We start from the raw sequence: 18,347 nt of genomic DNA, 5'->3' as shown, positions 1-18,347 counted from the left end.
GTTGTGTGTGTGTGTGTGTGTGTGTGTGTGTGCGCGCGCGCGGGGGTGCGCCTGGCTGGACAATCTGTTCTCCGTCCTGAGCAGTTTGGCTGGCACAAGTCATAATTCGCGAAGGTGCGATTCCGGACTCCGGCTACAGGTGGCACTGTTGTCAACCACCGGCCGGTTGACAACTCATCGCGCCCCGGGTGACGTCATCACGGCGGGCCACGACGCACGCGAACCAGCGAGGCATCGGGACACCGCGCGTTCCTACGTGGGCGCTCTGGATCCCGCGGCGTCTTCCGGCGGCCTTGAGGTCGCCACTCTGGCCGCTCTGGCTCGCCTGGCGCTGGGTGGGCGGCACAGCTGCGCCCACATGAACCAGTGGCATTGTGGCCGCAATGGTCGCGGTCGGGGCCGAGACTTCGCCAGCCGTGCCGCACCCAAGAAGAAGGTCAGCAACCACATCCCGGAAAGGTAAGGCGCTTTGGTTCCGGGCTGGTCGTTCCGGCTGCCTTGGCGGCCTCGCTCCCTTCCGCCTCCCAGAGTCCTCCGCGCCGAACCCTCCCGAGCCCCGCATTCTAGGGTCTCAAGCCGGTCCCGACGGGGCTCTGCCCGCGGAGCTCGCGAGGGCCAGCGCGGAAGTGCGCCTTGAGGCGCGGCTGCCGGCTTTGAGTCACCCCTTGGTCCCTGGGAGCCGCAGTCTTCAGATTGTTGAGGCGCTGTGTGAGGAAGCCGGTCTGAGCTGGAGAGGTTCTGTCGCCTCCAGGACTCTGGAGGCCCGGGTGTCATTGGAGGGAGTTTTCCCTGCCTCTGCCAGTGATTAGGTTTACGAATTTGCCCACAGGTGCTGTGAATTCCTTACCTCTTCGACAGTCTGCTCCCCTTCCCAGATTCCAAAAGTCGGTGGTTTTATTTCCACAAATAAGGAATTAGTAGTTGAATCCAGGCGTGGCCAGACTGGCCTCTCCTCCTTTTATCTCCTGAATACTCTTAGAGTCTCCAGCTTGCCTCCTTCATCACTCCAGTGCAAAACTTGCTTGACGTGTTGGTGTTGCAGAAGACAGGTGTCCATTTATCTACTCTCATTTCGTTCTAATCCATTTTAATATGTTTTTTTGTGTTTTTTGGGGGTTTTCTCGTTTTTGTTTTGTTTTTTTGAGACAGGATTTCTCTGTATTGTTTTGGAGCCTGTCCTGGAACTCACTCTATAGACCAGGCTGGCCTCGAAGTCACAGAGATCCGCCTGCTTCTGCCTCCCCAGTGCTGGGATTAAAGGTTTGTGCCACCAACGCCCGGCTGATATACTTTTATATCGTTAGTTATTTAGACTGATTATTGACTAGTGATTGGGAGACAGCTCATAGATTAAAAGCCAACTCTTTGTCATGGCCTGCACACTAGGCTCCACTGTTCTGGGCTCCTCTATGTCTCCAGCCCAGTCTCCTGCTCCATGTATACTGAGTGAACCCTGTTTATTTGTAATGGATGGACATAGACCAGTTGAGCTCTTACTCTCCACGGTGACCCCTGGCATGACTGAAGTTCATTCATATAAGAACTGGGAGACTTGTACACAACTTGTACACATTGAATTGATGTCACTCATGTGGAAACTGGAAACATTGTGCCGTGAAAGCACTGAATGAGTCTCATTATGACATTTTTCTACATGTATGTCATTGTACTTTGCTCTTACCCCATACGTACACTTTCCCCTTCTCTGCCTCTTGTTGCACCCTCCCCTCCCTCTACCCTCCTTCCTCTGACACAGGCACCCTTCTGCCTTCATGTCTGATATATCACCTTGGTGTTTGATGCTAGGCTGGGTTTATTAGGTGTGTGAAAGTTCTGGCCAGTTTTAGTTTTAGGTATTTCTTGTTTGTGCTGTCTTTTATCTGTTTTCAAGATGGAGAAACGGGAAGAAGAAAATGTTGAGTGACAAAGGGCAGAGGGACATTCTGTGTGTGCTAGGTGCCCCTTATCTTGGAGCCATATTCTGTTGGGAGGCCAGGCTGACATTCAATTTGACTAACAGATACCCTTTGTCACAGATGGAAAGACTATCTTCCAGTTGGACAGCGGATGCCTGGGACTCGTTTCATTGCTTTCAAAGTTCCTTTGCAAAAGGTAAGTGAAAGTTAATCCAGCATTTTTCAAAAATCTACATTCCTGTGGAGAACTCTGGCTCTCGACCTAATTGCTCTCTATTTTCCTGTTTTATGTCACTGAAATGAGATTCACTGATCCGTAGAATCTACGTCCATATCTCATTTTAAGAAAAAGAATATAATTCCCTAACTATAATATGAATAATATTGTATTTTGTGTCCACCTGACTAAACTGCATAGTTCAGTATTCACTGTGTTGATAAGTTGATTACTGGAAAGTCAGTAGAATTTGTGGGGTTTTTTTTTTGTTGTTGTTTATTTTTTGGCTTGTTTGTGAAATGCATTTTAGTTCTAAGGCTTAGACAGATAGGAACAGGCTTTGTTTTTTCCTTACCTATTTAATGTTGGCTAGGACATTCTGAAGTCATTCAAGCAGGGGGACACAAACACAGAAATATGGATGTCAAAGTGAGCTCTATTTCCCTACCACTGCAAGAGAGACTGTTACGAGCTTCTAGAAGAGCCAGAACCTGCCCTTTGAGTCTCATTGTGTGCTTATCTCATGGGGCTGGAATAAATACGTAAGGTGGTGCAGGACTTTAAGCAGGTTTTCCCTTTTACCTCACTCTCTGACAGAAATACGAAGCAAAGCTTATGCCAGAAGAATGTTTTTCTCCTTTGGATCTTTTTAATAAAATTCAAGAACAAAATGAAGAGCTTGGATTGATAATTGATTTAACATATACGCAGCGCTATTATAAAGCAGAGGTAAGTAAAACCTCTAAATGAAAAAAAAAAAAAGATAATTCATAGTAATTCAATAGTTTCCATCCTGTGCTGATGTGAAAACCAAGCCTCATTCATGGGTAGTAATAATTTTAAAGGAAAAGCAAAGTTTCCCTAATTTCATGTTGAAATGAGATTGGAGACTAGGCATAGTGTGAATGACTACAATCCCAGGTCTTAGGAGTCTAAGGCAGGAGGATCACAAGTTCAAGGTCAGTTTGGACTATATAGTTAAATCTTAATAACACACACACACACAGAGACATGAATTGAGCTATATGTACTGGTTATTACCTAATTCTCTTTCATAGCAAAGCTCTGTAACAGTTGAACATTCATTCCCCATTCTCCTACACTCCAGATCCCTAGTAACCTTACCTGCTTTATTATATGAATTTCCCAGTTTTAGTAGCTTATACAAATAGCATAGTGTAACATATATTTAAATTTTTTAATTAAAATATTAATTCCATCATTTTTCTCCTTCCTTTAACCTCTCCCAACCCCTGCTTTTCAAATTCGTAGCCTCTTACTCTTTATTATTGCTTCATGTATATTGCAAATAAATATACAAATGTAACCCTGTTTAGTTTTTTTAGGGTTGACCACTTTAGGGTGCTTATATCTGAAGACTAATTCTCCCTCTCTCAGCAGTTCTTAATTGCTGTAGTTCATCTGGGGGTAGGGCCCTCTGCAATTGCTCTCATCCATGTTGTCATGTCAGCTGGTATTACTGTTCAGATCTTGTTTAAGTACCCATATTGTTGAAATTTCATGGGTGGAGCCTTCCCTGTCGAATCTATAAAATGCAGTCTTGCAGCTGACTTTCTGGTGTTTGGGCACTTAACAATCTTTCACCCTCCTCCTTCTGAGATGCTCTCTGAGCCTTAGATGTAAGGGTTGTGCTTTAGATATATCAGCTGGGGCTGGCAGCTCACACAGTCAGTTGTTCTCTGCATTTTGACTAGTTATGGCTTTTTATAATAATTTGTGTGCTGTAGAAGGGAAAAAGTATCATTGTGTGAGAGTTATACTTATCTGGAGATTTTTGTTGTTTTTTTGAGAGGGTTTCTCTTTGTGAAAACTTTGGTTGTTCTAGAACTCCATTTGTAGATCAGGCTAGCCTTGAACTCAGAGAGATCTGCCTGCCTCTGCCTCTGCCTCCCAAGTGCTGGGATTAAAGGGGTGTGCCACCACCACCCATCCAGTAATTTTTTTTAGGGTTTTTATTGTTGTTTTATGAGTGTTTGCCTGCTTGTATATATGTATACTGCAGACATGCCTAGTGTCTGTGGAGGCCAGAAGTTGGCATTACATCCCCTATAACTGGCATAACAGAAGATTGTGAAGTGCTGTGTGGGTGCTGGGAATTGAACCTGAGTCTTCTGCAAGAGCAGCCAGTGCTCTTAACTATTGAACCATCTCTCCAGCTTCAGTATCATGTACTACTTGTCTTTTTGTGTGAATTATTTCATTAATTATGTCTCCAATGTTTATTGAAGCACATATCAGAATCTTTTTTCTGGCTTGGTATTTATGTGTACATGCTATGTTTCATTATGGCTCCTGTCTATTTCACTCCATTCTGCCTTCCTTATCCCCCGCTTCTCTGTGTGTTTGTGTGTGTGCTGTGGGGAGTGTTGTTTGTGTTGTTTTCATGAGAAAGGGTCTCACTGTGTGGCCCTGACTGGCCTGGAATTCATTATGTACAGTAGGCTGCTCTCCAATCCACAAAGATCCGACCACTCCTGCCTCCCATATGTTGGAAGTTAATGTGTGTACTACCATGCCCAGCATGTTCTTTCTTATTTTAAAGGAACCCTCAAAGATTAGAGAATGGGGTATGTGGGTATATGTAAAATAAAATACTTTTCCCTTAGTATCAGTCCTTTATGTCAGATTTGCAGTCTTATAGCTCCTAAATGACATACAAATTTTCAGTTTGAAGTAGGTTGTCATCTGATTAAGTCTAAAGATTGCTGTCCATGTCTCTTTCACTTTGTTTTTGTCCCTTTCTTGAATCTGAGAGATCCAGCCAGCCTGTACTCTCTAAATGTTAGCTGTGTGCCTCCTTGGCTTGGTAGAGTCCATTGTTCTCCATCAGTGGGCTAGCACAACCAGAATTAGGATTGTGTTTCCCTTTCTCCTTTTCTCCCTCCTTCTGTGCCTCTAGTCCCTGGTTTCCCTTTCCTTCCCTTTCCCTTTCCCACCTTTCTTCCTTATTGTTTTGTTTTGGGTTTGGTACTTGAAGCACTCTTAGTATGTAGCTCTGGCTGACCTCATGCTCTCCTTGCCTCAGTCTTTCTAATGCTGGAATTAAAGATGTACAGTACTCCACCTGCCTTGATTATTATCATTATTATTATTATTTTTAATTTATTTGAGATAGTGTCTCTCATAGCCAGGGCTGTCCTCAGTTGCTGAGGATACCCTTAAACTCCTGATCCTCCTGCCTCTACCTCCCAAGTACTGTGATTACAGGCATGGACCACCACACCCAGATTGATTTCCTTTTCTAAACAGCCTTTATTTGTTTTAAATGTGTATGTTTGTGCGCTATCATGAGTTTATGTGCACCACATTTATGCTGGAACCTTTAGAAGTTAGAAAAGGGTGTGAGATCCACTGGAACTGGAGATTCAGACTGCTATATGGGTTTTGGGAACCCAACCATCATTCTCTACAAGAGCAGTAAAGGCTCTTAACTGGGAGCCATTGCTCTGGCTACCTTAATTTTCTTTTTAATAAGACAGTTTCCAGTATGTCTTTATATTTTGAGATGTGCCTACTGGGGCACAAGGACTACAAGGGTGTGCCACCATGCCTGACATGAGACATTTTCATAGGGGATCATGCGTCCTTCCATTAGGGGCATACAATAAGTGGTTATCTCTTATGGTATTAGTAATTATTGATGACTAATCTATTCATTCCTTTGAAGCTTCAAAAAGTTGATTTTCTTTTCTCTTTTTTCTTTTTTGAGACAGGCTCTTGCTGTGTAGCCCAGGCTGACTTCAAACTCAAGATTTTCCTGCCTCACCCTCCCAGGGTCTAGGATTACATACAGGTGTATGCCACCATACCAGGCTATTCAAGGTGAATGTTATCATTCATGTTTCATCTAATGACGTTTCTGCTTCTTTCTTTACTCAGTGATGTCAACGGGATTCTTTCTCTGGGTTAACAACTTTCAGAGTAGTATCTTGGGTTCCTAACACCTGCCAGTAGTGACTAATTAAAATTTATTTAATTAGTTAACTTTTTTTCTATCATTACAAACTCCCCTGCAGTTGCTTTTTCCAGTTGGAGGACAGGACGAGGCCTCTCTTTAGATAGTTGGAGCTTCTCAGTTTGGCTCCTAAAGCCTTTTTGAAAAGTATTCTTGAGAATTATACATATAATTTGTGTTTTGATCACAGTCACCCCAACACCACAGCTAATTCCTCCTCGTTTGCACTCCCAATGTCATGTCCTCTTCTTTTTTATGTGTATTGCCCACTTTTTTGTACGTTCACAACATACTTGAAAGTGCCTGTGGATGGTAGAAGAAGGTATTAGATCCCCTAGACATGATTTACAAGTGGTTGTGAGCTGCCTGATGTGGGTGCTGGGAACCGAACCCAGGTCCTTGTGAAGAACAGCAACCCTCTAACCCTCTAACCCTCTTAAGCTCTAACCCTCCAAGCCATTTCTCTACCCTACCCAATGCCACAGTGAGTTCAAAATCAGTGCTGCCCAAGTGCACATGGGTGCAAAGCCATCTTCTGGAGCATGGCCAACTATCCAGGGCCATGTTCCTGAAGAAAACTGATGCCCCCTTCCCAGGTAACTCTCAGCTGCCAAAGCTCCTCAGCTAGATTAAACCATTTTTTAGTCCTAATCTTTTGACATGTGCTAATCGTCTCTGATCGCTTTGTCTGAGGTAAAGAGTTCCAGGCTCATCTTAACTGTTTCCTCCCCAGCCTTACTCAGCCTTTGCAGAAAGTGTTGTTTCCTTTCAGTGGGGGTAATTTTGAGTGTCAGGTGTATTCATTGCTAATAGACCGACATTGTTCTGAAGCTTTCCTTTTGGGCAGAGCTAGGAATTTTGTGTGTAAAATCATGATAATGCTTTCCACTTAAATCCAGAGTTATGTATTTTTCACCTAACCTCTCTTTTTTCCCCCTAAGATTTGTTGTGTGTGTGTGTGTGTGTGTTTGTCTCTGTGTGTGTGTGTGTGTGTGTGTGTGTGTGTGTGTGTGTGTCTGCTTGTCTGTGTGTGTGTGTGTGTGTGTGTGTGTGTGTGTCTGCTTGTCTGTGTCTGCCACATGTGTGCAGGTGCCTGCTGAGGTCAGAAGAGGTCCGGATCCTCTGGAGCAGGAGTTACAGGCTGTTGTGAGCCATCAGACATGGGTGCTGAGAACTGAACTACGTCCTCGAAGAGCAGCAAGCACTCTTAAGCACTGAGCCATCTCTCCAGCCTCTCACCTACCCTCTTCTTTCTGTTATCCACAGCTCCTTTTGCCCAGCTCATGACTACTTTGTGAAGGCACAGAAAGGTGACATAATTAGCTAGAACTGTCCACATAAGTTTTAGTCACACCATATATACCCTCTTTCACATGGAATTTGGTATGTTTTGTATACCTAGTGACTGTCCTGTAGTTTTAATGAAGATCAGGCTCTTTAGTCAGAATTGCTGTCACAGTAAGTTTATCATCAGTTTATATTTATGCTCCTCAAGCCTTTCATATATACCTACAAATAAAATAATGTACATTTTTCTTTGTTTTGCTTTGTAGGATTTGCCAGAAACTATTTCTTACATAAAAATTCTTACAGTTGGCCATCAGGTACCCAACAGCAACACTATTTTTAAATTCAAAAGTGCAGTTAAAGAGTTTTTAAAGAAAAATAAAGACAATGGTGAGTCCTTGTGGTTTCTTTTTCTTTTCTGTCTGAACTCTTGTATGTTTTGAATAGGTTTGAAGACTTTTTAAAATCTCGAGAGAGTGTGTGTGTGTGTGTGTGTGTGTGTGTGTGTGCGCGCGTGCGTGCGTGCGTGCGTGCGTGCGCGCGCACGCGCGCGCTTGTAGCTATGTGCATATGAATGCAGGCACTTAAGAGTTCGGAGGCTTCAGATTCCCTCCACCTGGAGTATTGGGCAATTGTGAGCCGTTCCACATGGGTGGTGGAAAACTGAATTTGTGCCCTCTTCAAGAGCAGATGTACTGTCACGTACTGAGCTGCCATCTCCCCAGTGCAGTTTCCGAACTTTTGATATTTCAGACTTTTGATATTGTTAATATTCTATGTTAGGTCTATTGTCTTTGAAAATGCCAGCTGGTAAGTGTTGGCCATACAGAAACAAAACTTGAGTGATAAATGTGTAGTATCATGGGAGTGTTTCCCTTTTCCTTTGTTAAGGGGTGAGATGTAGAAGATTTAAGAATCTTGAAGTCTTCAAATTACATAAAGAGACAACAAAAGACAAAGTTAGTTAAGAGTGAGTCAGTCCCCTGGAAGACCAGTGTTCAGAGTGAAGCAGTCTCCCAGGAGATCAGAGCATAAGTAGGCCAATAGAATTTCATCTTTGCCACACACACTTCAGGTGTTTCCGCTGTTTGTCCATTCTGAGTGCATTTGTGGTTATTTACCAGCAAAAATGAAGGTGGGCTGAGGTTTGTAGCTTAATTGCTGAGCACTTGCCTGGCTTATATAGGCCCAGTTTGAGACTTCAGCATTGCACACCACATAAACACATTCCAGTTTCCTTTTCATGGTAAGACAAATGGCTTTGTCTAATGCAGCATTAACCTGATGGGTGCTTCTACACTTTGCATCATTGAGTCTAACCAATACTTGCAAAGTTTCCACAACAATGAGATTTTGGTAGGTGATTCTCAATAACGTGTTTCTAAAGCCACTTTACTTTTCGACATATCAGTAATATTTCATTAATTTGTGTTACTCTTCAGAAAATTGACTTTAACTTATTTTTGGTGTATCTTGTTTCCTTAATTCTGCATTGCTTGTTTTATAGACAAACTTATTGGTGTCCACTGCACCCATGGCTTAAACAGGACTGGCTACCTCATTTGCCGGTAAGTTGCCAACCCAAAAGCCAAACGTGTTTAGTGTGTTTGTCTGGTTATAGTGGTAATGTAAACTTAAATAGAAATGGATGAATTATTGAGCAGTGTTGTCTCTACCCAGAGACTGCCATCAGCAATAGCATTGTAGACTTCATAGATGCAGATAGAAATTCAGCTGTATGGCTTAAAGTACAGTAGACATTCAGGCTTACAAATTAATATGCAGTAGGTATCTTCCTGTGGAAGTATTTGGAGACCTTATTTTTTAAAGGTTATATTGGTATTTTGAATACTGATGAACATGTAAATCAGAATTTGGGGTATGATAAAACATCAAAGTGGTATGAGCATCTTTGGATCCACATATCACTGACTCAGCAGTAACCTAACTTGACATGCAGATTCTGAATTAGGATGCAGTCTGATGGTTCTTAAGAAATTGCTGTGCTGTGCTGTGTTGTGTGGTGTTACATTTGTCCATTCAGGTAAAGAAATTTAACCTGCCTCTGAAGAAATAAAGACTATAATAATAAAAATAGTAAGATATAGAATATCACTGTCAAGTGCTATGGAGGACAGGTACGTGGTGCCAGGATGGGAAGGCTCTAACTTACCTTGTCAAGAAGACAGTACGTTTCTGCGGAAGGTTTGAGAGATATCTGAAGGTTGACTAGGACTAGCTGAGTAGGGACACTGAAGGACTATGGGCGTAAGGTTCAGCCAGGACCCTAACTTAGGATAGCATAATCTTCACTGGAAGAGGTGGACGATGTAGTAAGTACGGCAGAGAAGTGGAGCTGCAGCTGCAGGCAGGAGCCAAGTTAGGCCATGCAAAGCGGTGTTTTGGTCTGTTGTTTCTTTGTTGTTGAACCTTTTTGGGGTGTGTTGAACCCATCTATTTCTGCTGAGTAAAGAATGCGCTAGAGAGGTAGAGTAGTTAGGTTTTGTGTGAATTGAAGTATAATGGAAGGTGAGAATGAGGGGAAAGTGGGTGACAGTGATGGTAGTAGCTCCTGTTTCTGACCCATACAGTTGGTATTTTTAGCTATGTTATTTTTTGTCCCAGTTGATTTATATGTTGTTGGTTCCTGATGAATACATGGTAATATTAAGGAAGCCTCCTGTTTCTTACTTAGTTCACAAAGTATTTTGATGAAAATGACTACTGAATCTACCTTTTAAGCATTTGCCAGTTTGGTCATACATTTCCTTCGTTAGTTATTATATTAATGTAAGCACTTTTGTTAATTTCTAAAGTTGGTCAATCTTGGGATAGTCTTTTTCTATGGTCATGGCATGTTATTCTGTAACTGTTGGGTTAGATATATAGTATTTTTTTAGGATTTGTATGTCTCCACTTGTAAGTGAAATTGGACCTGTTTTGATTTTTCTTTTCGTATATTTAAGTGACCCAAATTATGTTGTTTTGTTAGATATTTGATTGATGTAGAAGGCATGAGGCCAGATGATGCAATTGAATGTAAGTATGGCGGGGGCGTCACTATTTTTCCCTTCCTATAAAAGCTAAAGGTGGAGGTGTAGAGCCACTTTTCAATTTTTGGAAAAAAAATTTCATATAATCCAATATAAGATGTCAAAAAGAAAATGAAGAGGAGAAGGAAGGGAAGCTACCTCTTGGGGCTGGGGATGTGGCTCAATGGTAAAGCACTTGCTCAGCATGTGTGGAACCCTGAGTTTGATCTCCAGTACCAAAAGAAAGAAAAATAATAGTAATATAAGGTGGTCTTTTGCCAAAAGCTTATAAAGGAACATATCTGCAAGATAAGCGAGATGTAAAACCTAATGATTAGTCAGTGAATATGAGCTTTGGTTTGCTTTCTCTGGGTAAGATTTCTTTTTGTGCAACTATTTCTAATGGTTCATCTTCATCCACTCCTCAGTATTCAACAGGTGCCGGGGGCACTGCATAGAAAGACAGAACTACATTGAAAGCCTGCAGAATCGTCATGTCAGAAAGTAAGTCTTCCATTTTGCTAAGTGAGATTTGTGGTTAGTGTTATGGGTGGGACCTTGGTGGGTAGTCCCGTGACAGGTGAGGGACAGATATGCCATGCAGACTGAACTCACTTGGGAAGCTTTACCTAGGGGAAGGGAAGGAAGAGCAGGGAGAAAGGGGAGGGGGGGGGAAGAGAGAGGCAAAGACTTTCCTGTCTCTTCAGAGGAACAGCGAGAGAAAGAGTGGGAGTAGGCAGAGCTTGTCTCTTAAAGGGACGTTTTTGTAAATGCATACAGAGTCAGGGTACTGCTTGCCATTCGCCCCAAGGGTGGGGCCAAAGTGTGCTCACAGTTTGGAAAAGCGCTTTTCTGTAATCCAAGTAGCACATTACCCTGACATCTTGCTTGCTCACTTGCTGAGTAAAACCTAAACAAATAGGAATGGGGGAGTTGAGATCCTGTCTTCACAAATGAAAGTACATAGTCACTGAACTGGCCACTGGAACTGGAATCTGGTGACACTGTGAGATACTTCTCTTTTAGGTACCGGAATGTTAGTACATCTAGGTCAGGTGGTCTTGAAGACTCAGCACATCTTATGGACCAAGTCAACAGCACTAACAAGCCTGTGAGCCAAGGACCTCGGAACAACCAGCCTGCGGGTCGTCCACCACCTTCCCGGCATTTTCATACCCAGACCCAGAATGCACAGCAGTCGTTCAGGTACCCGTGCTTCCCCCTTCCTTAGAGTTGAGATGGAAACTACTTCAAACCAGGAAAGCACTCTGTAATAATGACCAGCAGTTGGGATTTTCCTCCTGATCACTGTCAGCCAGTAGGGCTCACACCGCTCTGCAGATCAAATACTATGTGGGAAATGTGCTCTTCAGAGGCAGTGGAGAAAGGAAATTTTAGTATTTTTAAATTTAGTTTAATCCAGGAAGAGTTAGATAGGATTCTAGAAAATAAAATCTTACATTCTTATGTATATGCACGAGCGTGTACATGTGTGTACATGAGCACACGGAATCAGACCCAAGATTCTATTTCTGAGATACATCCCTAGGCTTTAAAAAATCCTGAACTCTTAGGCTCTATAGTTTTTGGAACAAGGAAGGCTATCATTTAAAGAACAAATACAAAACCAGGTAGGGTAGTGGGTGCCTGTAATCCTGGCACTGGGAAGTACAGACAGGAAGATTAGAAGTTCATCATTAGCTGTTCAGTGAGCTTGAGGTCAGCCTAGACTACATGAGACTTTGACACCCCCCTCCCCCCCCCCGAAAAAAAAACAAAAAACAGAGCAAATTTTGAAAGATAATAAAATCCTGATATAGTTCCAAATGATTTGAGCAGATTAAATCATACAAGTATTTCACTTGAGAAATGGGAAAATTCTCAATTCAGTTATTAGAATTCTCCAGAGAATGGAAGAAAGAGAAGGAAGAAGGGAGAGTGGACAAGTAGATGAGAAGGGGCCTTTACTAGAGTGTGTGACTATAGGTTGAGAAGTCCCTCAACAAGCCCTCTGTAAGCTGGAGACCCAGGGTTGCTAGTAGTGTGGCTCAGACCCAGGGATCATAGCAATTCTCTGTAGGAGTCCAAAGGAAAGGCCTGAGAAGCTTTGGGGAGAGGCTGAAGGGCAGGAGAGAGGATACATTTGCCTTTCTTCTGCCTTTGTAGTTGTGTTGCAATCCCAGCCAGGTGGTTGGTGCCTGCCCATATGGAAGGCACATGTTCCGTACTCAGTCTGCTTTTCATGCACCAGTCTTTTTTCAGAAATACTCTTGTTGAGAGACACAAAAATAGTGCCTCACTAGCTCTGTAGCTCCCTTACCCCCGTCAAGATGCTACATAAAATATAGCTTGAAAGATATTTTTGGCTATTAATTTAGTCATGGTTTTTATGAGCGCTGAGGATCATAACTTGTCAGGCTGGGTCTGAATTTGTCTCCTTACTCTGACATTCTCACTGTGTGCAATCTTGGGTGAGACTACATCTCTAATTTCCATTCCTTGAGTTGGAGATTCTAAAACACATAGCCCATAACTATGGTTGTGGCCTGCTACATCTGTTAAAGCAAGTTGGTAAATTGTTACATTTTTTAAAAAGATAATATATACAGCATTCTGCCTGCATGTATCCCTGCAAGCCAGAAGAGGGCACCAGATCTCATAATGGATGGTTGTGAGCCACCATGTGGTTGCTGGTACTTAAACTCAGGACCTCTGGAAGAACAGCCAGTGCCTCTGAAAATACTATTTCCCAAATAGTATTTGATTTGCAGAGCGGTGTGAGCCCTACTGGCTGATAGTGATCAGGAAGAAAATACCAACTGCTGGTCATTATTACAGCCCCATTGTTACACTTTCAAAAAGACGCTGCTGGTGGTGCTGACAGTGGGAATAGCCCTTTTTGAATCACTTTTAATGGCCATAAAGATGCTCATACCTGGTTGATTCCATGTTGAAACTGTATTTCTTGAATCCTACTGTCTTAGACAGAGCTAGGTGCTCTTCATACAGTGGTATATATTATGAGATGTTAACCCCCAAAATAATGATGGTAGGAAAGCTGGTAGTAGCCTGTGATTGATACAGCTAAGTAACCATAACCATACTGTGACATTTTTAAAGCCACTGAAATTAAAGCTTGTTTATAATATTAAAAAGAAGTAGTAGCAGGAGCTGGAGTGATGGTTCCGCAGTTTAAATGTACTGGGTGCTTTTGCAAAAGATTCAGGTTTGGTTCCTAGCACCCAGGATGCTCATAACTTCCTGTAACAACAGTCAAAAAGATGAAAAGGGATGAGAACAAAGAAACAAACAGCTAATCAAGTTTGACTAAGTGAGGGGGGGGGGAGACAGACAGACAGACAGACAGACAGACAGACAGACAGACAAGTGAAGAGTGCATGCATGGAGGCCAGAAGAAAGCTTCCATTAAGCACCTTTCACACTCCCACTGTGTCTGAGGTAAAGCCTTCTGTAGTTGCACTGCACATGCTAGCCCAGCTGCCCTGAGCTTCCAGGGACCCTCCTGTCTCTGCCTCCCGTTTGGCCATAGGGATTGCAGACACATGCTACTGTTCCTCAGCTTTCTGTGGGTTCTGGGCAGCCAGCCCCAAGTCCTTACACTTGTGCAGCAAGAGCTCTATTCACCGGGCTATCTCCCTAGCCCTAGCTCAATTTAGTAAAAAATGAAGAGAAAGATAAGTGATTATCTGCTCAGGTTATCAAGGGTAGGGAAGAGTAAAATCAGAATATCTCTTTTAGTTTACAAAGCTTATGATATGTTAATCTTGATAATGATTTATTACTTCTTGTTTAAGAAAATTTTCACAAAACAAGAGTGTTTACCAGAGAGGCCTCATCCCTCCTCCTGGTCCAGCTGGAGAGGACTATTCACAAAGAAAATTCTTCTGGAACCTGAAGCCAAATGGCAGTCAAGCAACCCAGAATAAAAAGTGGACTTCTGGTAGTTACCAGAGACCTTTCTACCCAGCTTACTGGGGATGGACCCAGTGAGGCCCACCTGGCGTGGCTGTTGCAGGGGCCATCTGCAATCAGAGCTGAGCAGAAGACAGCTGAATGACTTTTAATAAAATCAGGTCAAAGGAATTAAACATTTTTTTAAACATTTTTTTAACTTTTTAAAATCTTTGATTACTCTTTAGTGTGTGTTCAGTTTAAAAATGAATTGTATTGCCGATGGATGCACAGTGGTTTTAGGAGTCCAGAACGCTTCTCATTCCAGGCTTCAGCTTTTCTCAAAGATTTCTGAATGGATACACTATTATGAATTCTTTTAATTGCCTTTTATTTTTCCTGTATGTTTCCTCTGCCCATGCTTGTAATATGTGTGTAGGGACAAAGGTTCATAGTGTTTCACCATGCTGTTACTGACACAGTCTTCAAGGGCTTCTTTTTTCCTGACTGTTCAAATTTTCTACTAAAAATCTAGCCAGTAGACAATTTCTTTGCCACCTACTCTATGTTTGTGGGACTATGATCAGTGCTCTTTCCTTGGTGGTTGGTGTTGAAATTTGATCAGCTTCTTACTGAACTACCAGGTCAGCCATTTAACCCATAGAAAGTAGTTTGTTAAGTTAGACAAGATAACCAGCGTGCTGGTTAAATTATAATTTATCTGACAGGTCGAAGTGCTACCAACAGGGTAGAACTGTCCAGATCTAAAGGTTGATCTTAAAGGTTGAGCAGACTAGGTGTCTGGGAAGACAGGGTGGTGCTGACCCTAGGACCTCTGTTAAGGATCTGTCCAGTGCCCCCCCCCCCCCACTGGAATGGTGCTCATCCTCTGGAACACACTTCAGGCTACTTGGAGGTGCTAATTACTTCAGCTGTAGAAATCACTCAGGAAGTTACTCATCTTGACACGTCATTTGGTGAATGCCTAGGCAACTTGGCTTCCATCTTTAAAACCTCTGATTTTTGAGGATTTGTAAAACTGACCAACTGATGCTACACATGGTAGTTATTTTCTCTCCGTGTATGAACCTGTGGCGCCTGACCCTGGGGAAGCCCAGCAGTTCATCTGTTCTGGCCTGGGCTAATTTGCTCAGTCAGATTGCCCTATGCTCAAGTGATGGCTCTTAAGGTTTGTCTCTACTCACCACATGTAACAGATTCAGAGTGCTTCTTGCTACAAGCCTCCCCTCTACTGCAGAGTTCTTCCCCAGAATGCACTGTGAAAGTGCATTTGTAAGAAACTGGAGGACAAAACTGGGTCAGATGGAGGCCTGCAATCTCTGTGAGGGATGGACCCTTTTGGTTTGACTCCTTCCTGGAGCTTCTTAAATGTTCAGGTTAGGTTCCATGTTCTGTTGGTAGAGTATCAGACAGGCAATGCAATGCATAGGAATTTTCTGTTTCTCATAGTTCTGGATGCAGGGAAAGGTGAAGGAGTCAGCGAGAATTGGTTTTTGTAGATGGCTAGTGCCTCACTGTTTTCATGTGGTCTCTGTGTCTCACTACATCTCTTCCCCATCAGTCCCTGCTTCCCTCTCTGGATGTGCTGAGACAGGCACAGATGCTCTGAGGCTGAGATGCTCCTAGTACTCTTCTCAAGGATGTCAGTCATTAGATCAGGGCTCACCCTAGAGCCTCTTTAAAGACTTGGGTGTCCAAATGCAGTGGTATTTCAGATGCTAGAGCTTAGAGCTTTAACATGGGATTTTGAGGAAGCACCACTGGGTCTAAAGGAAGCACACTGCCCATTGGACACACCTAGGACACAGCTCCTGACCTGGGCTCTCTTCCCTCCTGTCATTTCTTAGAACCCTCTTTAAGTCTCCTGGGTCCCCAGGTACGATGTTGATGACTGTAATTTCCTATTTGATAGCTTCTCAGGGCTGGATGGGATGTAAATGGTTTGAACAGATGAATCACAGAAATGCATCTATTTGATTCTTTCTCTGCTCCTGTGGCTATAGTTTCAGGTGGGCACTTCAGTACATCCGTTCCTGTTTGGGACTTTCACTGAAACCCTGTATCTTCTGATCTAGAACCTTTGTCTGTGCCCTGTGATTTTTCTCTTGAAGTCTTAGGGTCTTCTTTATCTCAGATGTTACAATATGTTTTTTGTCTACAATAATATATACCAAGTGGGCCCTTTCAATCTGGTAAATTGCAAGAAAAATTTTTAAGATTTATTTATGCATCTTGGTATTGTGCCTGTGTTTATGTTTGTGTGAGGATGTCAGATTCTCTGGAACTGGAGTTACAGACAGTTGTGAGTTGTCATGTGGGTGCTGGGATTTGAACCTGGGTCCTGGAACAGCAGCCATTGCTCTAACTGCTGAGACATCTTATTTAATGATAGTGTATTAGCATTAACCCTTAACCCTAAGGCAACTTCTCATTGGACATTGGATTTCTTTCCTGAAACTTCTGATTAAATTATATGTTTTTATTTAACATTTTCATGTTAATTTCTTTTTCTAGTATTTTTTTCTGATATATAGGGCTGGGGGTGCTGGGATTGAACCCAGGGGCTTGTGTGTGCTAGACATGTACTCTATTATTGAGTTATACCTCCAGTCCCCTTCTGATTTATATATCTAAATGATTTATATAACCAATAAAAATATAAAAGAAAAAATATTATGACACATAAATATATTACCTATATGCTTTTTTAAAAAAACAGACCCAGAGTCTCAGTATGTTACCTGAGCTGGCCTTGAACTCCAGGATTACTCTTGCCCCATTCTCCTGAACAGTGGGACACAAGTACAGGCTCCCATGCCCAGATCTAAATTTTGATTTCTAAGAGTTAACTCTTTAGTTGGTGGCGTACGCCTTTAGTCCCAGCACTCGGGAGGCAGAGACAGGCATATCTCTGTGAGTTCCAGACCAGCCTGGTCTACAAGAGCTAGTTCCAGGATAGCCTCCAAAGCCCCCCCCCAAAAAACAATAATAGTAATAATAAACTGTTAATAATAATAAAACTACATTTTATATCTTGACTATTGTGTCTTTAATATACTCACATTATGAGGGATCCCATGTGGGATCCTAATTAAACATCCTTTCCAGTAAAACTAACACTTCCCAGAATTGTATTCTGAAAACAAGTTCATATGTGTTCCTTGCCTCTTGGAAGTGTGAAATGGTTTATGGCCTTGCGGTTCTGAGTTCCTCTCCCTGCCAAGGCTTTCTGTATCTGGCCACAAGCTGACTTTCAAGTCCTTTATTGTGTATTGTGTACCCCTCTGTATGAATGCTAACCATTTTGTGGTTATACTAGGCCATACACTCTTGTCTTTCAAGTAGTTCTTAGGCTGTGATCTGTCCTGTGCTCTCTGAGCCAGCCAGTGATTCATACACAACTGTATGAACCACTCCTAGTCTTCTCCCCAACTCTACCCTCAATGAGTGATGTCTTTTTCTACATACTGTACTGTCATTATTTAATTTATATATCATGCTACTTCAGGTACTGTGTCACCACGTCAGAGTCCCTGAACCCATCCTGTATGACAGTTTCCCTTTGTGCAGGGGAGGGGAGGATACACCCTGTTTTGCCTTCTCAGCACTCCAGAGGCAGAGGCAGAGGCAGAGGCAGGCAGATCTCTGAATTCAAAGCCAGCCTAGTCTAGAGGGACTACCAGGGCAGCCAGAGCTACACAGAGAAGCCCTGTCTTAAAAAACCAAAACTAAATCAAAGATTCCCAAGCCAATTAGGACACTTGACTCTGGGCCTACGTGGTACCTGCACTTCCACACTGAGTCCTCTTTTTATTATATGAGCCCACTTTCAAATAAAGCAGAATGGTAATTAATAGGCCACAGGATCTGTCTTCCTGCCATGCTGACAAAGGGGAAGGTGATGATCCAGAAGGGTGTAAAATCCACTCCCTCTAGGGAGGATAGGAAGAGCCTAGCAGGCAAACAACCTTCCTGTTCTGTGGATT

The 18,347-nt window shown here is 42.7% G+C and overlaps 1 protein-coding gene across 3 annotated transcripts; it reads left to right on the top strand.

The window, feature by feature from the left end:
- Positions 1-201: 201 nt before the first annotated feature.
- Dusp11 (dual specificity phosphatase 11) lies at positions 202-16,850 on the top strand. Of its 3 annotated transcripts, none has more exons than XM_027428809.2 (9): positions 202-459; positions 2,037-2,112; positions 2,731-2,862; positions 7,663-7,786; positions 8,904-8,964; positions 10,389-10,435; positions 10,857-10,932; positions 11,455-11,634; positions 14,244-16,850. In XM_027428809.2, the coding sequence occupies exons 1-9, from the start codon at positions 359-361 to the stop codon at positions 14,437-14,439; spliced, it is 993 nt and encodes a 330-aa protein (XP_027284610.1). In that variant the 5' UTR covers positions 202-358; the 3' UTR covers positions 14,440-16,850. The 3 variants fall into 3 exon arrangements, with proteins under 3 accessions (XP_027284610.1, XP_027284609.1, XP_035304852.1); XM_027428808.2 differs by lacking the exon at positions 202-459 and adding an exon at positions 554-829; XM_035448961.1 differs by lacking the exon at positions 202-459 and adding an exon at positions 908-1,049.
- Positions 16,851-18,347: the final 1,497 nt, after the last annotated feature.

Source organism: Cricetulus griseus, chromosome 8 (assembly GCF_003668045.3).
Source record: "Cricetulus griseus strain 17A/GY chromosome 8, alternate assembly CriGri-PICRH-1.0, whole genome shotgun sequence".
In the NCBI taxonomy this organism is placed as follows: Eukaryota; Metazoa; Chordata; class Mammalia; order Rodentia; family Cricetidae; genus Cricetulus; species Cricetulus griseus.
Note: the sequence above shows the minus strand (reverse complement) of the source record. Positions and strands in the feature narration are given on the sequence as shown.